Here is an 18,774-nt window from a genome sequence, read left to right on the forward strand (position 1 = left end):
ACTTGTAACTCGTCTACATGTAATTACAAAAGTGCAAGTAATGACTTAACTTGCAATTTACAAAATGTTTTTACAAGTAAACATGTCAAAAGAGAAACTACAACTAAGAGATTACAATTCTAAAAATGCAACTAAGTGTTGAAAAACACTTAGGTTGCAGCATGTGAAGACATGAATCCTTTGAACTTCTGGATGATCATTTGCAGCTCATCAGGATTTGGTTCATGGGTATTCTTTGCCACGATCATGGTTTTCACAATAACATCACTGCAACGAAGGATTGTGGCATTATTCTTCTTAAAGGAAGATTGAATTTCCTACAAAAAGACTTGATAGGCAACCAAAGCTTGAATAGATGCAGCTGAAAATGGTTCACTCTTCCACTCGTGATGAATCTTCAACTGTAGATCTGAGAGAGCCCTTTCTTCTGATAGTAAGTCCCCATTATGATCCGTGATATTACAAGAAGCTTTCTCACAACGAGAAACAATATCCTGAAATACTTCCAATCACAGTCTCATGGCATCATCAATGTCTTCAACAAGTGACTTGAGAACAAGGGCTTTGTTCTCCAAGAGCTTCTGGTATTCTAGATACACAACTATCGAAGGAATAACCTGATGTTCTAGAAGAACACTCAACTTTTGTTGAGGAAGCTTGAGCCATATTGTCAAGCTATCTTCCACCTTTTCCAAGTTTTGTTTGAAAGTATCAGAAACCTAGTTCAATTGTTCCTCAATGGTCTTCAATTTGACCATCATTTGAAAAACCTCCTTCAAGACCTGTGCACATAAATCATGAAGTTGATCTACCCAAGATTCCAAAGCTTGTACCTTTTGAGCAGCTCTCTCAACTCCTTGAATTGATTCTTGTGGACCGGTAGAACTTGAAGGATTGCTCCCTTCACTAGTAGATTTTGTAATCCTTTGAACAGCTGCAACTAGTTGCATATTCTCCTCTTCTAGCTTGTCTTCCTTTCCTAGAAGCTCGTCATATCGTTGTACTAGTGAAGCTACAGACTGCTAGGCATCATGCTTGACCACTTCATACGTTTGTTTACCCAATTCTACCCTTGTGACCTTGTAATCAGCAGCTTGCATTTCCTCATGTGGCTCGTCTACAAGGGGCTCAACAATCTCTGCCACTTTCATCTTGTTACTGTCAACTGTTACCCTTGAGATTGTCTTGGCTCTTTTACCAACCTTGGGTCTCGATTGCCTAAGTTGTTGATAATCAAAGACATCAGGAGAAATTTCTTGCTTCTTTCTCTTGAGAGTGAAAGAACTGAGCAATGGAGGTAAAGCCATTAGCTCTCCTTCAGTGGCAATTGAAAGTAAAGGAGAAGCAGTTTTTGTTTGAACAACCATGGTCATCCTGGGGGAAATATCTGTCTGGATGGCAACCATGGCTTGCTCAATAACCAAAGGGCATGAAGATTGTCTCATAAACTCTTCAAAGCCGGAAGTAGAGGTATCAATCTCTAACAAATGAATACATGCAGGAGTATCCTCGAAGATTTCCAGCAAACTCTCATGTTGATGATCAAGAGGTGGCTCAACTGCTGAAATGGGAACGGCATTCTGAGGGGAGTCATCCGCTACCGTGTCAGGAGGAGATAATGGCACCTCCATGCGGATTGAGGAAGGAACCTCACGAGGTGACTCCGAAGTTAGTGACTTAGGAGCATCATCTGACTGTTGTTCTTCCTCTGGATCTTCAAGATCAATCACATGAATGTGAAGCTAGGATTTCTCCTTTCCACGAACTATTGCCTCCTCAGGAGGAACCACCATCGCCTAACTAACCTACAACTTGATTCTTGTGCCCGAAGATGATACACCTTCCTTGTTATCTATTTGGATTTCAGACTTGAGTCTGAGGGGTCCTGTAGAATCATCTTCTCTTCCAACCTTGATCTTGATGATTCTAACACCATTACCTTTGAGCCAAGTGTTGGTGTTAGCTAGGATAGGCTGAAATCTCTCAAGAATGGAAGTGCATTCTTTGTGTGACCACTAAATTAAAGGAAGTGGGGCTTAATCAACTCTTCATGAAACATATTCTGGATCAAGCACATTCCCATCATCAGTCATTCCTTGTGGAATGTCCACTAGGTTCAAATCAATAATCTACTCGAGGGTGAGCCTGTAATAATCCATCTTATGAACCTCATTTTCTGTACCAAGATCCACCCAAATATCCTCTATGGGATGCACATGTATGAAGGACTTTTTAATTCTCTCCTTCATACCTCGGTAGTCAAAATCTGCTCTTCACTTAAACCTTTTGAGTTTTATCTCCTGCATTTTGGTTTCCATAGCTTTGGCTTTGGTGTATGTAATGGGAGGGTAGGCCAATCTTCAATGGGTTAGTTGTAGAAATCCCCATCCTGACCTTATGCTTGACAGATTGATGTGCATGAACAACCATGATCTATCTTCCCAACTCCATAAGAATATTCTTATCAGTTGAGTATCTAGGGAGCATGTATGGCTGCCCGTTGTAACATCCAACTCTCATGTAAGTGAAAGTCGGGAATTGGAGGAACAAGCAACCATATTCATTCACTCTTTCCCATGCCTCATTTGATACTCTTCTATTTTTAAGTGTCTTGTCAAATTGACACATAAAATAACCAAAGAATGCATCCTGAACCCTCCTGAAATGTAACATGTTGGGTCTCAAAGGCAGCTGATCATAGTACTCCCACACAAGTATAAGCGAGCGATCACCCTTGGTAGAAAGACCAGGGAAATGTCTAAGTGATGTTGCTAAATACACCAAGTATGAGTTCATATAAAATGTCATGGTAGTAGGGACTGCTGCAAATTGTTCACACAAAGCGCCACTGATAATTTCTCCCCATGAGATGTGATGGGACTGCCTTATAAACATGATAAAATGATACATCCAAGGTTCAAAAACATCCTGTTGAGGAGAGTAATGATGTCTCCAATTTCCCACTTGAAGTCACAACGATATAGCTTAGCCCACCTTGTGAAAGCGACACGTGGCTCATGGATCCACTTGTTAATGTGGCGTTTACAATCCTTTTCCCTCTTGACATAATAATCAGCTGCACTATCCTTGGAAATCTCCATATACACAGGTTTTGATGGTATTCTGAAAACTTTTTCAATAGTATCCACATCAAGACGGATTATTGCCTCCCCATCATCATTTCTGATAGTTCTTGTCTCTTTATCAAAATGGTGAGCACAAGCAAGAACAAACTCAGGTTCTAGGGCAGCTATCGGAAAAGAAGAAGCATGGTGAATGTGGCTGTCCAACAATCGCTCCATATTACTATCTTGTGGATCCTCCACCCTTTTGATGAAATTTGACATGTCAACATGCCCTATTTCCGTATCCTTGATATGATCCATAGGAGAGGAAACTTGTGAAGGAGAAACCTCATTCTGGTACTTATCAAATTTGTATTTCATCTTCTTTGGAACGGAAGATGATGGTAAATCTGACATTGAAGAACAACCTGGCATGCTGCGATGAAAACTTAAAAGTGTCAAAGCAACATCAAGATCAGCTGCAACTATCATCTTCTCTTCTAACTCTTGAACTTCACAACTTTGTGAGAGGAAGATGGGAAATAAATAAGGATGCTTGAAACTTGGCTTTTGACCAATTTTGGGTCTTGGAGAAAGTTTTACAAGTATACAAGTGGGGAAGAACAAATGTGCAATCGGATTTTTGAAACCCGAATGCAAGTATACTTGTAATAAGAAAAATGAAGAAGTGGGTGAAAAATGAGATTTTGACATGTAGGAAATGGCGGGAATGGTATGCACGGGTGATGGCAATGAGTATGGATAAAAATGGAAAGACTTTGGGAAGATCATCTTTATGAAAATTGGAAGAACTTTCAACTTGTAATCAAGATTTAAAAACCCGATTTTGAAAGGATGAATATTTTCCAACTTAGAAACTTGGAATTCCACCAAAAGATGGTTAAGGTTTTTTCAACCAAAGGGGTAAATCAATTATTTTCATCTTACTTGCAATCGGGTTTTTAAATCTCAAATGCAAGTAAAGAGGGAAAATGGGGAAAGACAAATGCAATCCACAAATTGCTTTGCAAACTTGGAACAAAGGGGAAAATCTCTCACAAAAACGATTTTAGACAACAGCAAAACAAAACTAACATATATACAAATTGACCAAGGAAACTAAAACAAATTAAAACAAGAAATGAAAACAAGAAAAAGAGACGAGAACAGACCTTGATCAATCAAAACGACCTCCCAAGAATAAGAAGCAATCCTTGAAAGAAAAGATAGAATCTCTTAAATAGACAACAAACCACACTCCAAACCCTAGCCATGTTTTTGAAAAAACGCCATATGGATCAAAACGCCCATCCAAAGCATGAAGAGTCGGTCAAGTAAATCATCCAACCTCCACGCCTAGGCAAGACAAGCCAAAACGATTTAGGAGAGACAAGATTCATAGCACTGAAATGAGGTAAATCGTGGGTTTTCAAAAACACATGTTTGCTGCTAAAATGCCATAAAACCAGCAATGTCTTCCAAATGGCATGAAAGGAGTTGAAAGATGCATGAAAATAGCAATGGAATCCAAACGCCTTCCTCCTCCTTGAATTTCTCCACAAAAATCATTGGAAATTTTCAACAAAATCCACCTCTATAGCTGGTCGGGTTCTTGAGGAAGAATGACAAGTCTAAATTTGCAAAGAACAAAGGAAATCGGGTTTCTAAAACCCATTTGGCAAGTTTAAAAATGTTACTTTTCATGCATAAGGCAAAATCGGGTTTGTGAGACCAAACTACAAGTTTAAAATACTTGTAAAAGGAAAATAAAACTCCCTTTACAAGTTTTTTAAACAACTCAACAAAAGACTAGTAAAGGGAAAATAAAATTCCTTTTACAAGTCACAAAATAACTTAAAAATAAAACTTGTTATAGGGAGATAAAATCCCTATTACAACTTAAAGTGACTTTATAAAACTTGTACTGGAGGAGAAAAACCCCTACCATAACTTAAAATCACTTAAGTGGAACTTTTTAAATGAATTACAAGTTTTATTTTAACTTTATAGTTTAAAGTTCACTTGTAATATGTCCAAAAAGTTCTTACAATGACTAAAAAGCCAAAAAGCAACAAGGGGGAAATAAAAAGTAAGTTACAAGTTCTATTTTCATTAAAGTGCACTTGTAATTAACTTAAAATTTCCCTACAACACTTAAAACAAAGGGAAAAATATAAAACTTGCAACTTAAGGAAAATTTCCCACCTGTAGTCAGGGAGAAAAAACCCGAAATTGAAGGAAAAACATAGCAAATGAACTCAAAATGTGATGAAATTTGAAAGGTGGTTTGAGGATGTCCTGAGGATTAGTCCAGTCCACGGGTAAGGCAAAATTATGCCTTGGGAAGCATTCCATAGAGTAAAATTTTCATGTTTTCACAAAAAATTTATGTAATAGTCCATCATTTTTGAAAACAGAAATGAGGACAACAGTGAGTCAAGTGCCTAAAGGCACTCAGCCTCCTTCCATTGACACAAGGGAAAACATCAACCTTCTTTCATTCAATAAGTACAAAAAGATCTTAAGGTTTATGGACAAAGGGAGAGTAAAAATCTCCTTGTCCTATTAGACAATTGCCTAAAGGCCCTTTATCAGTTTATTGTTTTCCCAATGGTCAAGCCCTCAAGCCATTCATCTATCCTTTATTTACACAATATGTTCAATCACTGATACAACATAAAAGAATAGCATATACTAATTGGGGGATGAATCCCAAGGATGCATACACACTATTCATACTTGCGGGTCATTAAGGCATTACATGCACCAAAAAAATTTCCAATCCAAAAGAAGGAATTTTAGCATGCAGGTACCTAGTTTAATGTGTTACCGTCATTGTTCTCCATGGTACTAACATTGCTTGTAGGCATTTGTATGTTGGATCCCCTTTCCTTATTATTAATATCAATATATGTAAAAGAAAGGTCATACAAGAAATTACTGCTTGCAGAAAATAATCATCAAAATGATGAAGTGGAGTATTAAAATTGTCCACCTCTTAAAGTACCATAAAATTAAAAATACCAACTAAGACTACACAATTCAAGTTCTAGTTACTCACAAAAAATGTGTTGGTTAAGCAATTGGGAATAAAATATACCACAAAGCTAATAATTGTGAATCAAGGCTAGCTTGTGAGGCATAACGTGTCAAAAGATTTGCAAATCTAAAGAATAACTTTTGAAGTGCAAGTCGCCAACTGTATGTGTTAGCACCTAAGTCACCAGGTTCGAATTCGAATTCGAAGTTCGACAACTTTGAAATTCGAATGAAGTTCGATGAGGGAAAAATTCGAAATGTATAAAATTCGAATTAAGTTCGCCATATGTATAAATATGCCAGATATATTCTATAAAACAACCAATCTTTCATATGGGGGATGGTTCCATATGAATTGCTAATAAGGTTTATTGTAAGTAACTTCTTTATCTCATCTTATGAGAATAACAGAATCACCAAATACTGGAATACCTCACTGATTGGGTAATCAATTATCATCTTCAGCATTTTTTTCTCATCCTAATTGAGGGTTCTAACAGATATAAATATCCTGAAGAAAGAACGGGTTAATGGGTTTTAATTAAAGAAAAGAAGATGTGTTGAAAAAATATTAACAGAAGAAGAAGGCCAAAATTTTTTATTTTCTTTTCTTTTTTTTTTTTTTTTTTTTTTTTTTTTTTAAGTTCGGCGAATTTCAACGATTTTTTTTTTTTTTAAGTTCGACGAATTTCAAACTTCAAGGATGAAATTCGGCCGAACCTGGTGACTTAGGTTAGCACCATCCTTCTTTCCAAAACTAACATCACTTAGAAGGGCTTGTGTATTACTTCAATCCCCTTCCTTGTGAATATTACCCATTTACACAAGTAAAAAATGTTGTATATTTTGTATATCCAGCAACATTGTATTTATTCAGTATTTGTAATCTGTTGTAAATATGGAGCCACACTGAAAAGGGCACCCCACTTGGGAGTATTGTCAATATTCTTTGAGATGATACACTATGCCACATGGCGTTTGTATCATGACATACAAATAGTGGCATCTATGTCATTGTAAGATGTGTAAGAGAATCTATGAAATTTAAGAGAATGCAAGAGAGAGTTACAAAAGTAGAATTGGAAGGGCATGGAAGACACCCTTGACTAGCAATGATGGGATGCATAAGAGCATCATGTAAGAGGCTTGAATGGACCAAATTGGAGCACTCCAAGTTTGGTGTGTGGAAAATTGACATTGGGTGTTACATATTATTCTCGGAAGGTGGAATCATCATGTGGGACATTAGAACTTGAAAATACAAATTTGGGCTCCCAAACTGGGTACATTGGTTTGGCCCATGATTTTGGAAAACACTTCTAGTTTCCAAGTTTTTCCTTAGTCTATATACTGGATTCTTGTGATGGAGTTTAGGCACTTGTAAATTTGCAAGTTCGTAGCGGTTATTTATCAAAATTTCTCCAAATATAGGTTGAAAAACTCTATCAAAGAGCTAATACTCTAACAATTTATTGTAATCTGAGTGTTGTGATTAATATATTAAGTGCTAATTTAATGTTGGATTCTTTTCCCAAAAGATTATTCCTAAGGTACATATTGTTTTATGTGTTATTTCTACCTAGTTTCCTTTCAAAAAAACATAGAGGAAAGGACTGTGCATGGATAATAGTCATTAAGCGGATGACTTGAGTATTATAACACTCCATTTAGTGAAAAATCCCACAAAAAACCAGCAAATAATACCATGTTACAAAAGCTCCACTAACTTACAAAACAATATATTGGGCATGGAACTAGTAATGTTATATACCACATTGGCATCAATTATCAGTCAATCTTTGCTTACAAGATACACACCAAAAGCTTTGCCAATACAAAAGCATGACTTTTGGGTGCAAGTCCCTAAATTGATGTGTCAACTCCTCTTTCTAAAACTAATATCACGTAGAGGTGCTTGTGCACATTTTGGGTCCACCTAACTCATGATTATAACCAGTATACAAGAGTAAAATGTCATAGAAGAAATGACAACTCACAAAACAGTCATCATCACTAACCAAAATATTAAAATTCTGCTAGTGAAAATTCCCGCAAAAATAAAAATGCTAACCAATACTTAAGTAGCTCCAATTACATACAATTATCAAGCTGTTAGCATTGTTCATTTATTATTAAGCCCTTACAACTAATTCAAATATACAAATTGACCGACAATTCTATCTACCCTTGAAGAAGGAATGACATATAGCTTCAACTTTCTGTAATAGAATTAATAATATAATTGGTGTAATTATGTGTTAAATGGGTCAATATACGTAACTTGTACGTACCCAACCATCATAGCAGCTAACTGCTTGATTCCTTCACATTTTTGTAAAAAAATTGAATAAAGACAACATGGTGCATGTGCTTATAGATTTAATATTACATCTGATATTAAAGAGCAAAGTTCTGATAGTTTTCAATGAAGTTCTGATAGAATACAATGTGCTTATCACATTTTGATCATTTAAAGCTAGGTTACCAAGTTCGGCCCCCTAGACCCCTAGTATTGGTCCGGTCCAGTCCTCGTTCGAGGTCCTGGTTCGGTCCACCTGTGGTCCGGACAGGGTCTATGATTCAAAGGCCTAGTTCGGACCCAGGTCGAACCCATGAGGACCCAGGTCGAACCCAAGAGGACCCAAGTCGAACCCAACGGTCTGATGGCCCAAAAATGGTGATTTTTTTGCAAAAAAAAAAAAATAAAATAAAATCCACCACATAAAAAAATTAAAATATAACGCTTAAAGTGAGTTTTAAAACATTAACTTGGCTCATTTCACACAAGCAACATGACTACAAGCAAGGGGAAACGAAGATTTGGGATATAGAGCCAGAGCATACTGATTTGGATGCTTTCACTTCTTACCTTGTTGCATTTGATGACTCAAATAGCGAGCAAACTTATAGTGCAAGTGCAAGTGTAAGTGGCATTGGCATTGGTTCATCTAATGCCAATGTCAATGATGAGGAGGAGAATGACGATGATGAATTAGAGAATCCATTTGATGATTAAACTTTAAATTGTTGAAAGTTGAAACAATGATACTTAAATATTTTGTCATTTTGATATTAAACTTGATGTAAATGTTGCCGTTATGGTATGATCATGATGCTATGATTACAAGTTTATGTTGGTTTTGTTGTTTATATGATGCTATGTGACATGCTAATCTTAATTCATGCTTATAGGCTATGTGTGTGTGTGTGTGTGTGTGTGTTTTTGTACTAGCGAACCCAAACCCCTTTTCAAAATTTTGCCGTACTGGCTCTTCGAACCCAAACCGGGAACTTAGATTTAAAGCATAAATTTGATATTTTGATTTCTGGAAGACAACAAAGACAAGCATTATTAGAAAAAAAGGAGAAATAAATACCAGAACCCTCACTCCTTTCTCTAGAATACAGTATGTACATTTTAAGAAGGGCAAGATATAATGAATTCTTTCGATGTTCCCTCATTGCTAACTTGTTAATAATTTTATGCATACTTCCACAGTTCCACTTATTAAAGACTTGCTTATTATGTCCGGGCATTAGTGAGTGAAGGTACTATGTAATTGATTGGCATTACATGTCTGCAGGTGTGTATCATGTCAGTACACCTTCATTTGGGAGATAATGCAGACTCTTAACATGCCTTTTCCATAAGTAACATACTACTTTCAGTTTCATCAAAAGAATCAGACAAATATACCAGCAAAAATCATGAATTTTCAATGAACCTTAATCTTTAAACTTCACAATGCTTTGTAGACCACGTTTGTAAATTTATATTTTGTGCTCTTTGCTGCTATTTCCAAGCAATTCATCAAAAATTGAGGAAAAGAAAGGAAAAGATATTTAGGAATTAATACTGCAAAAAAACCTGAAGCTTGTGGATAGCTTTTGCAACATGCCAAAGTGAACTTGTATCACCATCAACTTGACACTCCTGTCATCAACAAAATACTACGTTGATAGCATAATTTATATCTAAAAATGACAGATCCCTATCCTGTCATTAAGAAAACACAAAATGACAGGTGTAGTGCACCGTACAAGGAGACCATCTAGAAAACTTACTTTGTATGCCAATTCAAGCTCAAAAGACAGAACATCTTCATCAACCGGTATTAAGTATAAGGGATACTCTACAATTTTGACCATCGAATGTACCTTCTCCTCTTGTAAAATCTGTCCATGGCAAACATATCCCCCTTTATTTAAATTAAAAAATGATGATGTGCATAGGTTCTCTATATTTAAAGCATCATGAAATATATTTTTTGATACTTGCTTTCTTTACTTAAGTAACTGTATCACAGTTCTCGAAAAGTGTATAATTCTTAAACAGCTTTGCCAGATAAATACAAAAAGTTTTATCATGTTGAAGTTCTGAGACAAGATTAAGAAAATTTCTAAATGCATAATTAACCAAAATATATCTTGTAAAATCTGTCGGCAAACATATCCACCTTTATTTAATTTAAAAAGTGATGATGTGCATAAGTTCTCTATATTTAAAGCATTAATATATTTTTTGATACTTGCTTTCTTTACTGAAGTAACTGTAATAAAGTTGTCCTTGAAAAGATTATAATTCTTAAACAGCTTTGCCAGATAAATACTTAAAGTTTTATCATGTTGAAGTTCTGAGACGGCATTAAAAAAATTCCTAAATGCATAACTAACCAAAATATATCAACAGTTAATGGATCAAGAAAAGCTAACCATACCTGTCAAACATAACTTTATGACTATCAAATTAAAAACCTTCACAATTTAAAATACTCCATTTTTGTGGTCATGACCTTCTGATTGTTATCAATTAGCATTAAATTGTGTGAAGATTAACCTTCCACATCCAATTCAGCTAACTAGTAATTGTCCATCACATACTAACACTGTTCCATTAGGACACGTCTCCCCCCCAACAAAAATCCCTCACATTTTTAGAATGGTGACATCCCCAGGATGCTAGAACTTGGAGGGGACATCCCCCAACTATCCCACCACCACCAACAACAAAGACCCAGGGATGTTTCCAGGATGTTCCCCTTAGGAGGGAATGTTTTAGGAATGTCACCCTTTTTCTAGGGGCTTTTGGGGAACTCCAAGATGTCCCTAAGATGTCCAAGGCACTCTTAGTTGTCTCCTAACCATCTCCAACACTTCCTTAACCATCTCCAACACTTCCAAGTGTCCCCCATGGCAAGAAAATGAAAAATTCAATATTTTTTAAAACCCAAAATGTGTTTTTGATCTGCATGCCATAAACCCTAACTCTTAATGGTCTATGGGCCCCACCCAAACCCTAAGCACTCACATATCATTTATAAATGGGCATTTATGCCTCATTTCAAATCACTCCAAAGTTTCAGAATTTGTAAGCACTTGGCGTTGCAAAAAAAAGTGGAGATGGTATACGTTATGAAGGTTTGTGTTGTTTTGAGGACCTTGATTTGCGCTTGGTAGTAGGGGTCTTGACCCTCAACTCCGCCTTGTAATGCAACAAAGAATGCACTAGGAGCGCTGCCCCTCAACCCTATTTGGGGTTCTACCCACAAACCCCATGAGAGGCACTACCCCTCAACCTTGGTAGGGGTTCTATCCCCAGACCCCCATGAGGGGCACTACCCCTCAACCTCGTGGGGGGGTCAACCTCTAAACTGTAATTCGCCCCCTCCTTACATACAATTATATTTGCTGCATCGGTTCTTTTCTTTCTCCTATGATTCACTTTAGGAAGGGTAATAAAGTGAATGCTTAAGGGAGAATGATTAATATTATAAAAATAAAAAAAATAAAAAAATAAAAAAAAAATTAATAAAGTTTGGTTTTAATGAAAAGTCAAAAGGTATGTGAATGAAGAGTTATGTCTATTTTTGAAAGAGTGTATATAAGGAAGATCAATCAAGGAAAAGGAGGCATATATCATTGAAGACATTTTATATTATTTCTCCTTGTAGTGAGCCATGGTTCAGCAACCTGAGGATGTATCCCTCAACGTTTGAAATTAAAGGATGAAAACCCCTCGATTTCTATTGCTGAGTTAGTGGCTGAAAACCCCTAATTCAGCAGACTCTAAACCATTTCAAAGGCATTTAAATAAAGAGAAACCACTGCAGATTGGAGAAAGGTTTATAGCAGAGATAATAAGTTCTATATTTCTGAGATACATTCTATGCCACCAGAAATAAAATGACACCAGTGATGTATTGAAGCACAGAATACAAGGGACAGGTTCAGATTGGGATTCCTTGACATACATGGGTTTCATATAACTATTCGCAGTCCAAACAAGAATAGACTCCAATGCTTCCCCTTCAAATTCCACGGCAAACAGAGATCACTGTATACTTGAAATACCAAGTACAGGCAAGAATGTCATTCCAGTAGAGTGAAAAAAGAATATAAATTTCCCAACCAATATACTGACCGTCTTCATATTATCTTCAATACTTGCCCAATATTCCCACACTAAACATTCACGTCCACCACAAGAAGAACCACATTATCAATGTGTGCAAACAGGAAACTATATGCCACAGTAGCACTCAATATGGAGGAAGAAGTAATGATTTGCAATAAACTCCCGTATTCAGCACCAAATACAATAGTTAGGCAAATTTTACTACCGCCTTTGATAGGTTGCGGTGAAATATTTGAATGAAAACTTTATACCAATGTAACCTTAGATGCCTCGATTATTTAATTCCCTTTCTCCCATTAACATTATCAAATCCAGCAAATATTATCAGGCCCGCAATAGCAGCCAGTCACAATTATTATAATACTAATTGCCCAGTAGAGATCTTATTATTTCCAACTATGGAAGTTTAGTACAAGTCCCACAAATACTATATCGATACAATATGATATTCGAAATTTAAGCAATTCTTTTAGAATCGGCTCTATCCAATAATATCAGCAATATACAATAAGCCACTGAAAGATCCATGATGGATCTTTTAAGCTGACAGGCTGTAATTTTTAATTATTTGTTTTAAAATAAATTCTTCCTGTTTATTAAATGATCTTTCAGAGAGAGATAGAAGTTGCAAAAAGGTTGTGTCTTTTGTTTTTGTTTGTATTTTTCCAGATATAGGTAAACAATGAATAACAACAGCAGCAAATATGAAATAGGCTGGAAAATAATGTGCAATAATATAATATTCAGCCAATCCAGAATAGCTACAAATCGTACCAAGCAAAATACATAAATGATATGCCAGCAAAGTATCTACCAACCAAAACAATGTTGTCGGCTGCAAGAAAGACCATCCACGCACAATGAAAAGAGATGGCTGATGAATACCAATCAGCAACCCACATGCCAGTTGGAAGGAGGCCGTACGGCTGCTGCAGTCACGTCCAGGCAGCCAAGGAACTCCCACGTGCCAAGCAATATACCCAACGTCCAAAGCCAAAGCTCTTCCAATGTTGAACTTGCACTCCAATCAAAGTCTGAAACCAAATGAAGCTGCTAAAACCTTCTATTGGGGTTTGCGTCCAAGTATCCAAGCCCTGGGGTTTGCGTCCCAGTTCTCCAGAAATCGCTCCTCAGAGCAAATTCACAAATGCCAAGTTTGAAGATGTAAAAAGATAATAAAATAATGAGCCAACATCTCCTTTTATCTCCCTCTCAAAGCTACTCGAACCCTAAAGGGAGAATATGCTTTTACCTTTATTAAATAATGGCATATTCTCAATTAAAAGGCCTTTATGTATAGGAAAAACACCCCTTTCGTCAAATAACAAAACTCAAGGTGCCAAAAGGTCTCCGGATGATGAAAATAAGTTATAATAATTCAAGACCTTTCCAACGAGCTATAACACATATGCCTGCCTGACCAGAAGAAGCCAAAATCCCCTTATTACTCCAGTTAGCTATATAAATAGCTTTATTTAATTAATAAGACGCTAACTTAGGAAATATTAAAAATATATCCCAAATAGCCATATAATGCTCATTTGACTCCACAAGTCTGAAACGGAGCCTGCCACCTGTCTATGACTGTTGTCGGAAATCATGGATCCTCGAGCAATCTTGTCCCTAAAATCTAGGGATGCTCCTAGAAGCTAGGAAACATACCCAAATCTCCTGAAACTGAACCCAAGGAATAGTCTCATGGTAACCCAACCCTAGGTACTGTCAAATCCTCCTAAATAGTAGGAATAGCCTCCACAAAAGAAGGAAATGCCTCCTAAAATTAAGGAACTGCTCCAAACTGGTCCACTACTGCCAGAATACCAAATCCCAAACACTGAATATCCTCTCTGAGTCTCTATCCACCACTGTCAGCCTACAAGACCCCAAAATAAGCTGACTCACATGTCTCTGCTAGACAGAGCTAAAGAGGGGACATGACAGCCACAGTCTGATAATATTATTCACCAATATTGAAAGATGAGCAGATATGACAACACACCGTTAATATTCTTGAAACAATCATCAATTTGTCTCCAAAGGAGACTTCACAAATTTCCCTTTGAAGCTCGAATGTGAACTCCATCACGAATCCACCAGCAGCATAAGGTTGGGTATTCGTCCAACACTACAAGTTCAAGGGTTTCCATCCTCCAACTTTCTGAAAGCCAAAGCTCTCACTACTCTCGATATATAATTTCCTCCTTGATGCCAAACCTTTCTTCCACCACCTTATATAATAACTTATTGGCAACTGATTTGATGATAAATATTAAATTTAAATAATTTAATATTTAGTTCATAAAGTGACTTTTCAAAGTACTTTGAAAAGTCACTTAATAATAAATAATTAATTAACTATTAATTGCCTTAAAATATTTTAGGCAAAAGAATAATTAAATCAATCATTTATTTATTCATTTATGACTGATAAAAAGGGGACATTTCAAAGATGGCATATAACAAGGGACTAAGATTGGTACGCATGGCACATAAAGACACAAGATTGATTAGAGGAAGTGTCATGCCCCTGACCCTGAGCACCAAATCACAAATAAAATATGCAAATTGTAGTGTCCCCTTTTTCCTAGATGATTACTCCGGTGTAGAGATTTGCCTATTACCCATCTCCGTAAGCAAATCCAGTGGATAGGAGATGTTACTCCAGGCAAGGAAGGACTTACATGCTACAGTTTGGCAATTGGTTGTCTACATCCTTGAGCAAATAATGTTTTTTATGGTTAAGTCATCTTTTTGCCAAAAATAGAAAACCATCCATGGCTAAAACGGGTAATTTTATATTATGGTGCCTATTTATAGAAATAATTAAAAGCCATAATAAAGTAGCTTTATAATTTTATATTATAAAGTTAAAATAAAATATTAATGAGAGACCCCATGGCACACCTCCCTAGGTGTTATAAGGTTGTTTTAAAAGGTGGGCTTTTTATTAATGATGAATTAGACCCTTGGGCTGATCGAACCAATTAAGGGAGATATATGTTGCAAAAGAATTTTATTAAAATAAAGAAGAAATCCCTAAAAGTTCAATTAGAGTTGGGAAACAATAAAGCAATGTGAGGGGGTCTCATTTGTGCATTCATTGATTCATTTTTACATCAACATTTAAAGAATTGAGCTCTGAGGATGAATTTCAGCAACCTTTTAGACTTCTAGGAGTGAAAACTCCCTAGAGATTTGTGAGTTGGACAAAAACCTAGTTCACAGTTGTGGGAAATCTACACAGGGTTTCCATTTGTGCTTAGTTGGAGCGTTTTACAAGCAGATTTACAAGTTAATTTCCAACAACTAAGCATCAAGGGTTTGATGCAATCAGATCAGCAAAATTCAATAAAAGCAATTGTTGCCAAGAGAATAATTTTACCAGAAATTAGTGAAATTGCTTGAAGGAATAATAATAAAATTGTTTGCAGCGGAAATAAGGTGAAATGTGGCAGATTTGGAGGAATTTTGTGGTTCCTCAAGCCAGCCGTACATTCTTCTAAGCTGGTCATACCTTTCCTAAGCCAACCGTACCATTCAGCTGACACCAAATTGCACTTCATGATCGTACCAGCCAAGAAAGGGGTTTAATTTCGTGCAAACTTAATTGACAGTGTTGGTTGAAAATTTTGTACACTTGGGGAGATATACAAAATTGTGGTTTCAACCACAGCACACGAGTAAAAACTCTCCTAATTAAGGGAAGGCTCCCCCTATCTAACTAAAACTGAAATAAAAACAAGATGGGACAACAGTCTTCCTTCTTTCTTCAAGAAAGACAATATCCTTTTCTCTTCACAGAAAAGGATAAAGATTGAATATGAACAACAATAACCACTTTCAAGTAAAATGAGAGAAAGGAAATGAAGTTTCCTGAAAGCTCAAAGACTCCCGTCACTTCCTTCGGGACGGCACAACAATATCAAGCTCAAAGACTTGACTATTGGAAGTCCTATCTACCCTTTGCTATACTAAATTTTACAACGAATAAAAGATAACAGCTCAAAGACTGGAATAATCTATTCTTTCAACACAAAGACAAGAACTAATGCAAGCTCAAAGACTTGCTGCTATTTCTTATCAAACAATAATTTTTCTTCAAGAATAGACGCAAGCTCAAAGACTTGCTGCTCCTTCTAGAGATTTTCCTATTTTAATTAATCTTCTCTACTTGCAACTCAAAGACTTCAAATCAGATTGGACTAAGCTCCTTTAGAAACACTTTGCACAGAAGAAATAAAAAGATTCAAACTCAAACATGTAGCTCAAAGACTCAAAACTTGAGTAATCCTTCTTTATTTTTCTTCAAAAACTTTCAATTCACATACATAAGCTCAAAGACTTCTTGCTGTAAATTTGGCAGAGTTTTTGCTTGCTTTCCAAAAGATAAAAATTACAATAGACCCCTCAAGTATTTATAGAATAGGAGCCTTGAGAAAAAGGTGGGAGGATCCCAACTAACTTGAGAAAATCTCTCAACCACCTAGACTTATTCAAAAGCTAATTAAGACTTAAATAACTAACTAAGACTTCATTAACTAACTAAGACTTATTCCAACTACAGTCCTAATTGGACACAACTTGTAGTTGCCTTACATGTAATTACAAAAGTGCAAGTAATGTGTAACTTGTATTTTACAAAAAATACTTTTACATGTAACTTGTCAAAACAAAATTACAAATGCATAACTAAAACTATTCCATGTGTCTAAAGACATGACTCCAACTGCATCATTCTTTGTCTGTGATGATCTTCATGTCGCTTCAGGATGCTAGAACTTGAAGTATTCTGGATTGGCAAAGACATCTTGAACCGAAACGGGAACTTGCATCCGTATCTTCTTGCTTGGGGTAGTACTAGATTTTCAAGAGGGAAAGGGCGACCTTCCTCTTTTTATGTCATGACCATCTTTGTCTTGAAAGCATTCTATGCTCGCAACCATGAATTGTTGTTGTATCTCTTTTTTGTATCGTCCTCCATTTCTTGAAATTTGCTTGCAAAATAATGCCCATGCCTTAATCCATTGATTTGGTAGATCGTGTGTGCAAACTGGACTGACAAGGGAAGAGAGAAATTGATGCAAAAATGGGCTCACAAGTGAATTTCGGGTTTTGGAAGCTGCATTACATGTGTGGGATAAACAAGAGCATTAACTTGCAATTGTGGGGAACAAACATGCAACTTCATATGTGTAATGGATAAACACAAGTTTGCACTTGTAATTGGACCTTAAGAGGTCATTTTCAAGTGTTTTTTGAGTGCATTTTGGACCAATTTCGGGTTCTGGATGGCTGACCGCAGGTAGACTTTAAATGGGGAAAATGAATGGAGGTGTGAAATGAATGGATGAAATGGTATGTACGGATGATGGAAATAGGGATCTTGATATGAGTGAAAATGAAAAGATTTTGGGAAGATCGTCTTCAAGAAAATGGGAAGAACTTTCAACATGTAATCCAGTTCTAAAAACCCCATTTTGAAAGAATGGGTATTTCTTCATCTTTGCAACTTGGAATTTCAACAAAAGATGGTTAAATCTTTTATCCGTAAGGGAAGAACAATTATTTTCATCCAACTTGTAATCGGGATTTAAAATCCTGAATACAAGTAAAGAGGGAAAACGGGGAAGAACAATGCAATTCTAAAATTGCTTTACAAAGGGGAAAATCTCTCTCACAAAACCGATTTTTGAGGAAGAACCAACATATTTACAAAACATAGAGAAATGAAACAAGAAGAAAAGAAATCTTACCTTGCTCCAATCTAAAAATGCCTTCTTCGAAAAGATGATCAATCTTTGAAAGAAGGAAGGAGAACTCTTAAAAAGAATTTAACCGCATTCCAAAACCCTAGCCACGCTTTTGAAAAACTGCCCAAAACTGAAAAACGTGGCAGCAAATGCATGAGAAATGGCATGGAAAATGGCCAAGACTCTTTCTAACCTCAATGCCTTAGCATACCAAGCCAAAACGATTCATAAGATTGCTGATTCGTGGCATTTTTAATGAAGAAAAACGTGGTTTTTTGGCAAAAACGTGTTTGTTGTTATAAACCTAAAAACCAGCAAACTTAACCTCCATGTGGCGTGAAAGGTGTTTGAAAATGCATAAAAATAGGGAGGAATCCAAACACCTTCTATCTCCCAAAAAATCTCCACAAAAATTTGCCTAAAATCCTCAAAAAAAACGTTTTTCCTTGCAGTTCGGGTTTTTTGGAACAAATAGCAAGTTTAAAATGCATGAAACAATAAAAAT

General features: G+C 36.3%; 1 protein-coding gene across 3 annotated transcripts in view; it reads right to left on the reverse strand.

Annotated features, from left to right (window-relative positions):
* LOC131051920 (vacuolar protein-sorting-associated protein 33 homolog) overlaps nt 1–18,774 on the reverse strand; it is a 208,623-nt gene that overhangs the window by 168,913 nt on the left and 20,936 nt on the right. For 2 of the 3 annotated variants that reach the window (XM_057986519.2, XM_057986518.2), the window contains exons 5-6: nt 10,170–10,280; nt 9,973–10,038 (exon numbers count right to left, since the gene is read on the reverse strand). The exons of the other annotated variant lie outside the window; for it this stretch is intronic. In XM_057986519.2, the coding sequence (XP_057842502.1) occupies nt 9,973–10,038; nt 10,170–10,280 (177 nt within the window). The remainder of the gene's footprint in view (nt 1–9,972; nt 10,039–10,169; nt 10,281–18,774) is intronic. 3 annotated transcript variants of the gene reach the window in all.

Source organism: Cryptomeria japonica, chromosome 8, assembly GCF_030272615.1.
Source record: "Cryptomeria japonica chromosome 8, Sugi_1.0, whole genome shotgun sequence".
NCBI classification, from domain to species: domain Eukaryota; kingdom Viridiplantae; phylum Streptophyta; class Pinopsida; order Cupressales; family Cupressaceae; genus Cryptomeria; species Cryptomeria japonica.